General features: G+C 43.1%; 2 protein-coding genes across 2 annotated transcripts in view; one reads left to right on the forward strand and one right to left on the reverse strand.

The window, feature by feature from the left end:
* The window catches only part of LOC129838501 (protein phosphatase 1H-like), a 60036-nt gene that overhangs the window by 31969 nt on the left and 15171 nt on the right, over positions 1 to 12896 (forward strand). The window contains exons 4-6 of the mRNA XM_055905498.1: positions 1924 to 2036; positions 3091 to 3175; positions 3462 to 3580. Of these exons, the coding sequence (XP_055761473.1) occupies positions 1924 to 2036; positions 3091 to 3175; positions 3462 to 3580 (317 nt within the window). The remainder of the gene's footprint in view (positions 1 to 1923; positions 2037 to 3090; positions 3176 to 3461; positions 3581 to 12896) is intronic.
* LOC129838499 (ubiquitin carboxyl-terminal hydrolase 15-like) overlaps positions 8848 to 12896 on the reverse strand; it is a 65161-nt gene continuing 61112 nt past the window's right edge. Inside the window, exon 22 of the mRNA XM_055905496.1 lies at positions 8848 to 8936. Coding sequence (XP_055761471.1) covers positions 8859 to 8936 — 78 coding nt within the window. The 3' untranslated portion in view covers positions 8848 to 8858. The remainder of the gene's footprint in view (positions 8937 to 12896) is intronic.

Raw genomic sequence — 12896 nt, forward strand, 5'->3', positions numbered from 1 at the left:
GTAACAACATACAAAATACTTCTCTATACCGTTTTTTATAACGGTTCACAATTTTGTGGCCCCCTTTCAACCTGCATTGGTATCAGAGGTCTAATGCACTATGGTGTGATAAGAGCGCCTGTTAAATGTATGTGTAAAAATGAACAATTGCAAAGCATGCTGGGAATTATTCTAGTGAGCTCCGCCTGGAACGTGGCCAATAGAAGTATGTTTATTTTCACATGTACATTTTGTTCATTTAGCAGACACTCTTATCCAGAGTACATTCAACTAAGGTAGATTAACGACAACATATCACAGTCATAGCAAGTAAAAAGTTTATGTAACCGTTACGGATTAAACAACAACTAGAGCTGAACTGTTTTCTCTAGTATACATCGTTTTTCCTATACTGACCAGTATATAGCCTTTTGTGTAATTCCTTGCTCTGTTGAGTTTCTGATTATCGCCATGGTGTGCTTTCTGTGTGTGTTTTTGTACAATGCATTTTACGCACCAGTGCATAGTCTGTCTTTTACGCACGCAACTCTGATAGAGTATCTCTTTACCCATGTCCTTTGTATACATTCCTGTGTGCTATTTTTCATGTTGCCTTCATTTTTCATGTTTTTCATGTTGCCTCTATACACTGACGTGATAATGTTGAAGATTTGTTTTGTATATAGTTATTTACCTGCCATGTGCCATTTACCTGTCCCCACTCCTATTTCTAGACACACGTCAGCTTCCGTCCACAACGCTGCCTAATTATTTTATTAAATAGATTTTAAAATACATGTATTTTGTAGTTTATTTTGAGACATTGATCTTAATATTATTTTGTCATTGTATTTTGTCATTTTTGCCCAGCCCTGATTACAGTCAGTTACCAACAGCTGTTTTGTAGGCAGCTAGGCAGCTGTCTATTACTTATAGTATTTTTCATATTCAGACTCAACGCTCGTCATCTCTCAGAAATTGTATACTGTATATGGCCTCTAGATGGCAATGTAAGTTAATATAGGATGCTCTCAAGTCTCCCACCCTGAGCTCCTTCCCATGTAAATTTAATCTGCCTTACTCAAGCTTAACCCATCTCATGTTCCCTTAACATTTAGTAAGGCTAAGGCCAGTGAAACTGCCTGCATTTTGAAGAGCCTGAGGCTCAATCACCCAGGAGCAAGATACTGTAACCTTTAAAGAGCATCACCTGCTGCAGGGCTTAGTTATACTATCCATCAGGGCAGAAAGGATGTATAGTACAGTAGTATGGGAGATGAATTTATGAACATATCCTTTCTCTAGACTGAGCACACTGTAGGCTTACTCCGGCTGACCTTACTGTATGCGTTGGCTGTTTTTTAAAAACTCATACCGACTTAAACTGTCTTCTAACCCCCACAGAGTTTGAAAGGATCTATTTATTGTTGCATATCTTTACTTTGTCTCAGAATGTCCTGCGTTTCCCAGTGTTCCATTGGTTCCGTTGCGCCAGGCAAGATCAAGCAAAAAATGATGTACTCTTTGAACTCCCTCTGGTGAGGGTGGAAGGGCATTATCCTGGCAGTGCCCTCAGCTGCCGCCTGTCTGTGCTGGTCAGAGTCATCAGATGGCCGATCAGCATACAAGCAGAATGCGTAGGAGAGAAACCACACCATTGCTCCTCTCTCCCGCACAGACACCTTCTGCACAGACAGCACATGCTTAGCCCCAGATCACTGTTTCTTGCCTTTTAGTTTATTCTCTTCCTCAGAAACCTCTGAAAGAAGTCTTATTGCTTGAACTAGGTGTTAATTGCATGTTATATTTGTAGTCTGTCACCTATTAGTTTCATAGATTTTTGGGGGGGTCAAATTCAAAACATACATGTTATTCACTGTATTCACAAACCCAATTTTAGGTTGACTAATGTGTGTGTGTCTGTGTGTGTGCGTGTGTTTTCAGGATGCCCAGATAGAGAGGGAGAAGCAGGTGTATAATATCACTGGAGGATGCACAGCACTGTGTGTTGTTTATCTGCTTGGAAAGCTATATGTGGGAAACGCGGGAGACAGCAGGTTAGTGTGTGTGTGTTGTATCTATCCTGATTTGATCCTGAGCTGCCTTGTCCCAAAAATGCACAAACCTACTCTTAACATATTGGTGGTACGCTAGGCTAATCTAACGTGTCAGTGTTTCCCCTATATTCATTTTTTCCCATGTTGTTAATATTTCTTCCAAGGGGCTCTTTTTAAAGGGATAAGTACTAGATTTTGGCAATTAAGGTCAATGTACTCGCTTCCACGGAAATCTAATTAGCATAATACAAAAATCCCCATAAAAATCCCTCAGTTTAAGCTAGAGCTATTTTATTTTTTTGCCGATTGGATGAGTCTCAATCCATGGATCTGTGACAGCGCTAGAGCAGTGTTTGTCAGACCATGAGACATCCCAAAAATCTGTCTTCTTACAAAATCGTCTGTAGTGTTCGAACGGTTTGGACTACAAACTATTATGACCCCTCTATGTAAAGGGGGGGAATCTCACCCCCACAAGCGTCTTGAGACTCATCTGAATTGGTACAGCCAATCTGCACACTTCTGTTTGTAGCGTCCAGACAGTTTGGGTTACACGCTAATGCCCACAGGCCTCACAAGACTCATCTGAAGGTTCTCACTACCAGTTAAAAAAAATCAATGGAAGTATATATGGAGACAGTTTAGTGCCAAAATAAGGGGTTAGATACATGTAAATATATATATATATATATATATAATCTTATATCTCTGATATAGGACAGACACTTCAGAACAAATTCAGAACAGATTTTTTGGGGGGGGACTGTCTGTTATTCCATGTAGTGAATCTGTTATGCAATGTATTTGTATGGGCTAATAGCAGTAAGGCCCCCAAAAACATTTTCATCAAGTCATTTTTGGTATATCTTTTTTTTATACTTCAAGCAGTCTTAAAAATCAAATAGCAAAAGGATCCTTGGTATGACCTTCCATGTAGCTTAGTAGAACCATTCTGCTTGAATTTTTTTATTTATTGGTTGGACCTTTTAATATCTTTATTTTGTGTGTGTGTGTGTGTTTGTGTGTGCTCGTGCATTTGTGCGTGTATCCCCAGGGCGATCATTATAAGGGACGGGAAGGTCATACCCATGTCCACAGAGTTCACTCCAGAGTCAGAGAGACAACGGCTACAGTTCCTGGTGAGAAGAGAACCGTGGCTCACTTTTTTTCATGGACACCAGTCATTTACATTTATAATATATAGCTAGTTGTGATTATAAGTCAGGATACCTTGGACTTGCTCTCCTTTCTCTGCATGAAAGGTTACAGTGTGTGATTCTATACAATATCATGCGACTCCCTTATTGATTTTTTTTCAACAAGGATCTTTTAGAAATGTCTTGACAGATTACATTGGCTGTCAGGGCATAGATTGCCCTGTCTGAACATAGCCAATGTAATGTAACATTTTCTGTCTGTGTGCAGGGCTTCATGCAGCCTCACCTATTGGGAGGAGAGTTCACCCATCTGGAGTTCCCCAGGAGAGTACAGAGGAAGGAGGTGGGCAAGAGGATGCTCTACAGAGACTTCACAATGAATGGATGGTCAGTACACTTCATCTACCAGATTGAATCCTCCCAATCTGTTACAAAACACATGTAAACTGAACAATGCAGCCTTCTAAAAGCAGTCTCTGTATGGGTATCTTTCCATCATCTTTATCCACTGTACTGTATGTAGGCCTACCTATAGTTATTGTGTGCCTGTTCTCTCTACCCTATCTCCTTAATTGTTAACCACTATATATAGCTATACTTATCACCCTCCTTTTTTCTCTCCCTCTCCATCTTTATTCATACCAAGTATCTATCACTATTGCTCCCCCTTTTTCACTCCATCGTAATTCACCCTAAGTATCTCTCCCTCTATCCCCCCCTTTACTCCCCTGGTGTGTGTGTCAGGCAGGGTGCTGTGTGCAGTACTAGCATGGTTGTTAGGCCCGCCAGGCAGGATGGGCGGTGCTCTCTCTGTTTTGTGTCTCTGCAGTGTGTTAAAGGGATGGATGGTGTGTGCCTAGTGCATGTACAAACACCCTTCCTCCCTGTTCTTTAGATGAACCGTGGAGGAAGGGGAGAGAGAGAAACAGGGGGAAAGACAGAGGGAGGTAAAGAGAGGCATGGGTAGGGGAGAGGAGGAGAGATGCTGGGATGGGGATGACGGGCAGAGGGAGCATGTGGCTGGTGCTACAGTGTGGAGCTCCTTTATACAGTGATGAAGCTCTGCTCTCCTGGGACACAGCATGCAGCTCAGATTGGACCAGGATGGACTAGAAAACTCACTGTGGGGAAGCAGGCCATGTCACATAATGCGTTATGTCGAATCCTCTGTGTTTAAGGCAGCCAGGTCACACCAAATCCACTTCAGTATTCAACGTATGTCGGGGTCCCCAGGAGGTCAGGAGATGCCTTCAATACTGGTCACTAGGGGCAACGTAAGCACCTATTACAATAGAGGAATGTCTTAAACCTCACTACGACTCCGAGGATCGCGGGTTCAATCCCGGTGCTAGGCACTTGTTTAAATGTTTTCTCTTTTAACCCTGTCCCTTCCCTTATCCAGTTTGAATTCATGTTTAACTTAAAGGGACACTTCACCCTGGCTCTGCATATAGTCATTACTATGTTAACAACATTAAGTTTTTGACATAAACATAAACAATTATCCATACCACAAGTATTTCACTGGTAGTCAGGAAGTTTTGACTTCCTGTGTATTTGTCTGCTCATAGTGAAGCACAAAGTCCGACATTCATAGCGAATGCAGATACAGCACCGCTAGGTCGATGGGGCGTGCCCACAAACTTGGATTTAGATAGTGTTGTTACTTTGAAAGAACACCACAGGGAAACGTTTGATAACGTTTGTCATCATGCCAGTGTGGTGTTTGCTCTGTGCCTGGCTGTGCTAATTAAAAATGAGTTATCTTTCACCGTTCTACCAACCAGAGATTTACCCTGATGCTTCCAGTGGCTTGTGGCTATGAAGAATGAAGTTTACGGTGACCAAAGATTATCAGAGGGATTTTTTAGGCTGAACTGATGGGGAATTCATTTCGACGCCAGCTTTTTTTCCTTCACAACAAAACAGAATATTCTCAATTTAAGGTAACCTACCATTAGCTAGCTTGCTAGCCTAGCTGGACTAAATCAGCTAGCTCGCTACAGTGCTGTATTGAACTCTGAAAGCCATCAATTAAATCGCATAGCTATCTTTTGGATACACACTACTGTCAATCAATTTAGCCTAAGCAATGCTAGTCACTGCTAGACTGGTAGCTACCTTCAGCAGATTTAACATCTTTGACTAACGTTAATGTAAGCTAGCTAACATTTGCAAATAAGAGTATGTGAATCTTGTAGCCAGAATTTTCACTCTTGTCTGGAAAACACTTGTTACTAAAAATAGAATTGCCAACATAGCTAACTCACTCTCTGTTTGTGTGTTGTTAGCAATGATGAATGTGTATCAATTGTCTACGGTTGGTTAGCTTGTCGGTTCTCAGCTGGCTAGACATCTTGCTGCCAATTTAGTGATGCTAACTAGCTAACAGCAAGCTGACAATATTAAAATGTCCATGTTAGGTGTGCTAAGCTAGCCAGTCTAATACAGATCAATACAGTTAGTGGTGTGGTTTAATTGTGTATTGGTATGTATTTTGTTTTAGGTGGTACAGAATCTGATTCCACCAGGATGCTTTTCCAACCGCTGGCTCTGCACAAGGTGAAGGTAAGTTGGCAGATTCTCAAAAAACACAATACAAAAACATTACTACAAAAATCCCCCTGCCAAGAGCAACTATTGACAAGAATGATCTGTCAAAGTCAATGGGCTGGGGGAAGTTTACAAACAGGTCTTTGAGATGAGGGAGTTTTTTTTGGTTGCGCAGGGTTGAGTGCACAGGGTTTAGAGACATAACATGTACTGTTGTGTATGAGAGCTATTGAGGTGCCATTTCTCCTCAATCAGTGTAAGAACTGCACTCCTAAGAATTTTCAGACCTATTGCAGCCTTTCCTCTCAAATGTAGCTCCCAATGTCCCTCATTGTCCCAAACAATACACTAGCCTGTCTCTGAACACTTAGGTCCCATTCAGTTGACACTTTTATCAATAAAGTAGTGCCCTACGTCCCTTCCCCCAAATGAGTGTAAAATGCTAACACCACAACCATGTCTTTCCAGGAGACGTGCAGTACCAGCAAATCTTCTGCAAGAGATCCAAACAGTTGGTGTTTAAGAACGTCTACGAGCCCTGCACTCACCACTTCTGGCAGAGTCTTATCCAGCTGGCTGTACACCGCAGACAGGACAAGACCATTCACCACAAGCACAAAGAATCTTAGCTTCCCCAGCCCACCATGCCAAACAACACCATTGCCAGTGTACCGAAGCCGGATAAAGGACAGTGTGGCTCAACATAAGACCATGTAGAACACAGGTGTCAAACTCATTCCACGGAGGGCCGAGTGTCTGCGGGTTTTCGCTCCTCCCTTGTACTTGATTGATGAATTAACATCACTAATTAGTTAGGAACTCCCCACACCTGGTTGTCTAGGGCTTAATTGAAAGGAAAACCCAAAAACCTGCAGACACTAGGCCCTCCATGGAATGAGTTTGACACCCCTGATGTAGAACCACCATAAAATAAATACAGATATTTTATATTAATCTTAAAAATGTGTCTGCCTTTATTGGATTCACACAATATTTGTATTTAAGTTATACAGGGCTTTATAGCATCAAACAGATGTCAAGGCAGGTTTACAGTCCGTATATTGACATGCCTGTAGACAATTGTCGTAGCAACATCATGAACATTCTATTGTCGTCCGACATCAAACTTGTCGTTGTCGTTCTGAAAAAGTATAAACACAAAATGACAGCCTCTGCATGACATCAGCAGCCCGGTGCTCCAAATAGCATACTTTCTCTATTTTAATAATAGAGATTAAACACATTTGTTTAAAAATATATTCAGTAAATGTCAACCAATCAAGCCAGGCAACTAAAAGCAATTTTCTAAACAATATTTTGGTTTGTTGCTAGCTAGTATCTAAACGTCTAGACTTTAGTTACTTTTTATTCATTATTACAGGTAAATAAACCCACAACATCATTATTTACAAGCTAATGGCGAGCTTACAGAAAATAGGTTACTGCCACAGTGTGATGAAATAAAAGTAGGTCATTCTATCTGACAATTTTAGAACTCCTACATCATCTGGTCTCAGGAGGATTTGGTTTGGTTGCTGTGGCAGTCTGGTAACCACGTCAATGGACATTGCGACAGTCGCAGAGACTTAAACTTTTTTCATGTTTACAGACATTCCACCACCGGAGTATAAACTGGCCTTTAGACATTCAGATATCCCCCCCAAAAAGATTTGTCAAATTCTAAAATACAGGGGAATGTACACTATTTAATGCTAACTCAAAATGAGAACTGATGGATCAGCAGATGATGAGAGAGATGGTCATGATGAAATTGCCATTCACAAAGAAATATTCAGGAAGAAAATACAGTATGATCAATGTAGTAAAGTGCAGGGAATATATGTCTTGAGGTGTAAAGTGCAGACATCTGTTGATTAGCAAATGATGGGAGGGGTGTTGTCATGATTAAACTGCCATTCAGCTCCTCTTGTCATCTATTGCTTAAAATCTAGCATAATGTCCAATCCATTGAGAGGGATACAGTTCTGCTCCAATGAAAACACACAGGCAAAGGAATTATGTTTCTCTCTATCTAGAATCCACTCCAGGAAGAAGCCCAGGTACCACAAGGTATTGTCTGTAAGACAAAAATAGATTTACAACTGTCACGATCGTTGAAATGAGCGGACCAAGATGCAGCGTGGTATGTTTCCATCCTTTATTTTGGAATAGAAAACTTAAAGAACAAAACAATAAAGCAAACAAACGACACGTGAAGCTCAGAGTAGTGCTCACAGGCAACTATACCTAGACAAGATCCCACAAAGCACAATGGGAAATGGCTACCTAAATATGATCCCCAATCAGAGACAACGATAAACAGCTGCCTCTGATTGGGAACCATACTAGGCCAACATAGAAATATAATTCACCTAGATAACCCACCCTTAAATCACACCCCGACCTAACCAACATAGAGAATAAAAGCTCTCTATGGTCAGGGCGTGACAACAACAGTAAATTATTGCATTATTGTTTCTCCTCACTGTTAGTAAACCTAGCTGGCTGGATAGCCAATAATTGTTATTTACATCTGTTTGGAATGCTATCATGTGTGATGCTTATAGTTTTTAGATTGGTTAATATTAAGATAGTGGATGCATTTCAATGTCAACCTTTGTCAATTATGTTCCATAGCTAGCTAGTAAATTTTTTTACAGGTGTTGATGTTACACATGTTTGCTAACAGGTTACAAATGCGAGTGTCACGCCCTGACCTTAGAGATCCTATTTATGTCTCTATTTTGGTTTGGTCAGGGCGTGAGTTGGGGTGGGTATTCTATGTTCTATGTTTTGTAGTTCTATGTTTTGGCCAGGTAGGGTTCTCAATCAGGGACAGCTGTCTTTCGTTGTCTCTGATTGAGAACCACACTTAGGCTGCCCTTTTTCCCACCTGTGTTTGTGGGGAGTTAACTTTGTTTGTGGCACATAGCCCTTAAGCTTCACGGTTGTTTATTTTGTTTATTGTTTTGTTGGCGTAATTTTTATAATAAAAAGGATAATGTATGCTCACCACGCTGCACCTTGGTCTGCTTCTGTTGACGGCCGTGACAGAACTTCCCACCAACAACGGACCAAGCAGCGTGGTAAGGAGGAGCAGCGTGTCCAGGATTCATGGACTTGGGAGGAGATCCTGGACGGTAAGGAACCATGGAGGCAGGCTGGGGAGTATCGCCGTCCACAGGAGGAACTGGAGGCAGCAAGAGCAGAGCGGCAGCGTTACGAAGGGACTCGGCTAGCAAGGAAGCCCGAGAGGAAGCTCCAAAAAAAAGATATATATTGGGGGGGGGGGGGGACACATGGGGAGTGTGGCTGAGTCAGGTTGGAGACCTGAGCCAACTCCCCTTGCTTACCTTGGCGAGCGTCGTACTGGTCAGGCACCATGTTATGCGGTGGAGCGCACAGTGTCTCCAGTGCGCGTGCAGAGCGCCCGGTGCGCTACCTTCCAGCTCCCCGAATCGGCCGGGCTAGAGTGGGCATCCAGCCAGGTTGGAGGATGCCGGCAGTACGTCACTACGGCCCAGGATATCCACTGTGCATCTGCACAGCCCAGTGGGTCCTGTGCCAGTGCCTCACATCTGCAGGGCAAAAATAACCATCCAGCCAGGACGGGTTGTGCAGGCTCTACGCTCAAGACCTCCAGTGCGCCTCCACGGCCCAGTGTATCCTGTGCCTGTCCCCAGAAGGACAGGGCCTCCTGTATGTCTCTCCAGCCTGGTGAGTCCTGTGCCTGCGCCTATAACTAATCCTCCTGCGTGTCTCCCCAGCCTTGTGAGCACTGTGGCAGCTCCACGTACCAGACTGCCCATACGTCTCCTCACTCCAGTAATGATCCATGGCAAGAAGCCTCCAGTGATGGTCCATGGCACGAAGCCTCTAGTGATGATCCATGGCAAGAAGCCTCCAGTGATGATCCATGGCACGAAGCCTCCAGTGATGATCCATGGCAAGAAGCCTCTAGTGAAGATCCATGGCAAAAAGCCTCCAGTGATGATCCATGGCACAAAGCCTCCAGTGATGATCCATGGCAAGAAGCCTCCAGTGATGCTCCATGGCACAAAGCCTCCAATGATTATCCATTGCACGAAGCCTCCAGTGATGATCCATGGCAAGAAGCCTCCAGTGATGATCCATGGCAAGAAGCCTCCAGTGATGATCCATGGCAAGAAGCCTCCAGTGATGATCCATGGCAAGAAGCCTCCAGTGATGATCCATGGCACGAAGCCTCCAGTGAGGAGTCATGGCACGAAGCCTCCAGTGATGATCCATGGCACGAAGCCTCCAGTGATGATCCATGGCAAGAAGCCTCCAGTGAGGAGTCATGGCACGAAGCCTCCAGCGAAGGCCTCCAGTCCGGGGCCCGCAACGAGGGTGCTCAGTCCGGGGCCCGCAACGAGGGAGCCCAGTCCGGGGCCCGCAACGAGGGTCCCCAATCCGGGGTCGACGACGAGGGTCCCCGCACCAGAGGTGCCACCAAAGTGGGGTGAGCCAGTGGTGGAGCGGGGTCTGCGTCCCACACCTGAGCCGCCACCACGGATAGATGCCCACCCAGACCCTCCCCTATAGGTTTAGGTTTTGCGGTCGGAGTCCGCACCTTTGGGGGGGGGGGGGGGGTACTGTCACGCCCTGACCTTAGAGATCCTTTTTATGTCTCTATTTTGGTTTGGTCAGGGCGTGAGTTGGGGTGGGTATTCTATGTTCTATGTTTTGGCCAGGTAGGGTTCTCAATCAGGGACAGCTGTCTATCGTTGTCTCTGATTGAGAACCATACTTAGGCTGCCCTTTTTCCCACCTGTGTTTGTGGGAAGTTAACTTTGTTTGTGGCACATAGCCCTTAAGCTTCACGGTTGTTTATTTTGTTTATTGTTTAGTTGGCGTCATTTTTCTAATAAAAAGGATTATGAACGCTTACCACGCAGCACCTTGGTCTGCTTCTGTTGACGGCTGTGACAGCGAGGCTTGGCACATAGCAAGTTAGCAGGCACCAGGCAAACTAGCTAGCCAACTCCAGTCAAGCTAACGTTTACTGGTAAACCTAGCTTTAGGTAGCTGGTTGCAATGTTAGTAGCTTGCTGTTCAGTAGCAATTTCTATGAAAACAATATATACGTTTTACTATCAAGATAAAATAGATCTCCGATTTGTAAAAACCTCATAGATATAGCTACCGATAGCTGTTTAGCTAACTTAGCTAGCTAGACTAGCTACCTAGTTAAGTTAGTAAACAGAACAATAATTTGAATGTCAATAGAATAGAATATCAAAAAATGCTCCATCGTCAAATTTGTGTTGATGAGAGGAATCATTTGAAGCCATTGCGGTCTGGTCAGTTCTTCGTTTTTTCACAAAGGATTTTGTGTTGTGTCTCCCTCCCTTTCAAAAAAGCCTGTATTGGGGGAGGTACGGGTCCAGATCAGGAAGCACTGCACCACAGGAGTTATAAACTTTCAGAGACTGGAAAAACAATTGTCACCTTGTATACAGTGCATTCAGAAAGTATTCATACCCCTTGACTTATTCCACATTTTGTTGTGTTAAAGCCTGAATTCAAAACGGATACAATTATTATTTTTCTCTCACTCATCTAAACACAATGCCCCATAATGACAAAGTGAAAACATGTTTTTAGAAAATTGTGCAAAGTTATTGAAAATTAAATATAGAACTCACATAAGTATTCACACCCCTGAGTCAATACCTTTTTTGTGGGGGGCTATCTTCTGTATGAAATAGGGCTATCTTATGTATACCACCCTATACCTTGTCACAACACAACTGATTGGCTCAAACACATTAAGAAGGGAAGAAAATCCACAAATTAACTTTTAACAAGGCACACATGTTAATTGAAATGTATTCCAGGTGACTACCTCATGAAGCTGGTTGAGAGAATGCCAACAGTGTGCAAAGCTGTTATCAAGGCAAAGGGGGGCTATTTGAAGCATCTCAAATATAAAACATATTTTGATTTGTTTAACACTTTTTTGGTTACGACATGATTCCATACTGTATGTGTTATTTCATGGTTTTGGTGTCTTGTACAATGTAGAAAATAGTAAAAATAAAGGAAAACCCTTGAATGAGTACTTAGAAATGTCCTTGTTTTTGAAAGAAAAGCACCTTTTTTGTCCATTAAAATAGCATCAAATTGATCAGAAATACAGTGTAGACATTGTTAATGTAGTAAATGACTATTGTAGCTGGAAACTGCAGATTTTGAATGGAATATCTGCATAGGCGTATAGAGGCCCATTATCAGCAACCATCACACCTGTGTTCCAATGGCACATTGTGTTAGCTAATCCAAGTTTATAATTTTAAAAGGCTAATTGATCATTAGAAAACCCCTTTGCAATGATGTTAGCACAGCTGAAAACTGTTGTCCTGATTTAAAGAAGCAATAAAACTGTCCTTCTTCAGACTAGTTGAGTATCTGGAGCATCAGCATTTGTGGGTTTGATTGCAGGCTCAAAATGGCTAGAAACAAAGCCCTTTCTTCTGAAACTCATCAGTCTATTCTTGTTCTGAGAAATTAAGGCTATTCCATGCGAGAAATTGGCAAGAAACTGAATATCTCGTACAACGCTGTGTACTACTCCCTTCACAGAACAGCGCAAACTGTCTCTAACCAGAATAGAAAGAGGAGTGGGAGGCCCCGGTGCACAACTGAGCAAGATGACAAGTACATTACTGTCTAGTTTGAGAAACAGACGCCTCACATGTCCTCAACTGGCAGCTTCATTAAATAGTACTCATAAAAAACACCAGTCTCAACGTCAACAGTGAAGAGGCGACTCCGGGATGCTGGCCTTCTCGGCAGAGTTCCTCTGTCCAGTATCTGTGTGCTTTTGCCCATCTTAATCTTTTATTTTTATTGGCCAGTCTGAGATATGTCTTTTTCTTTGATACTCTGCCTAGAAGGCCAGCATCCAGGAGTCGCCTCTTGACTGTTGACGTTGAGACTGGTGTTTTGCAGGTACTATTTAATGAAGCTGCCAGTTGAAGACTTGTGAGGCGTCTGTTTCTCAAACTAGACATTGAGTTGGAGGCGTACTTGGCCACGCAGTCATGGGTGAACAGGGAGTACAGGAGGGGGCTGAGCATGCACCCTTATGAGGCCCCAGTGTTGAGGATCAGTAAAGAGGAGGTGT

The sequence above is a fragment of the Salvelinus fontinalis genome, chromosome 39 (genome assembly GCF_029448725.1).
Source record: "Salvelinus fontinalis isolate EN_2023a chromosome 39, ASM2944872v1, whole genome shotgun sequence".
Taxonomy (NCBI): Eukaryota; Metazoa; Chordata; class Actinopteri; order Salmoniformes; family Salmonidae; genus Salvelinus; species Salvelinus fontinalis.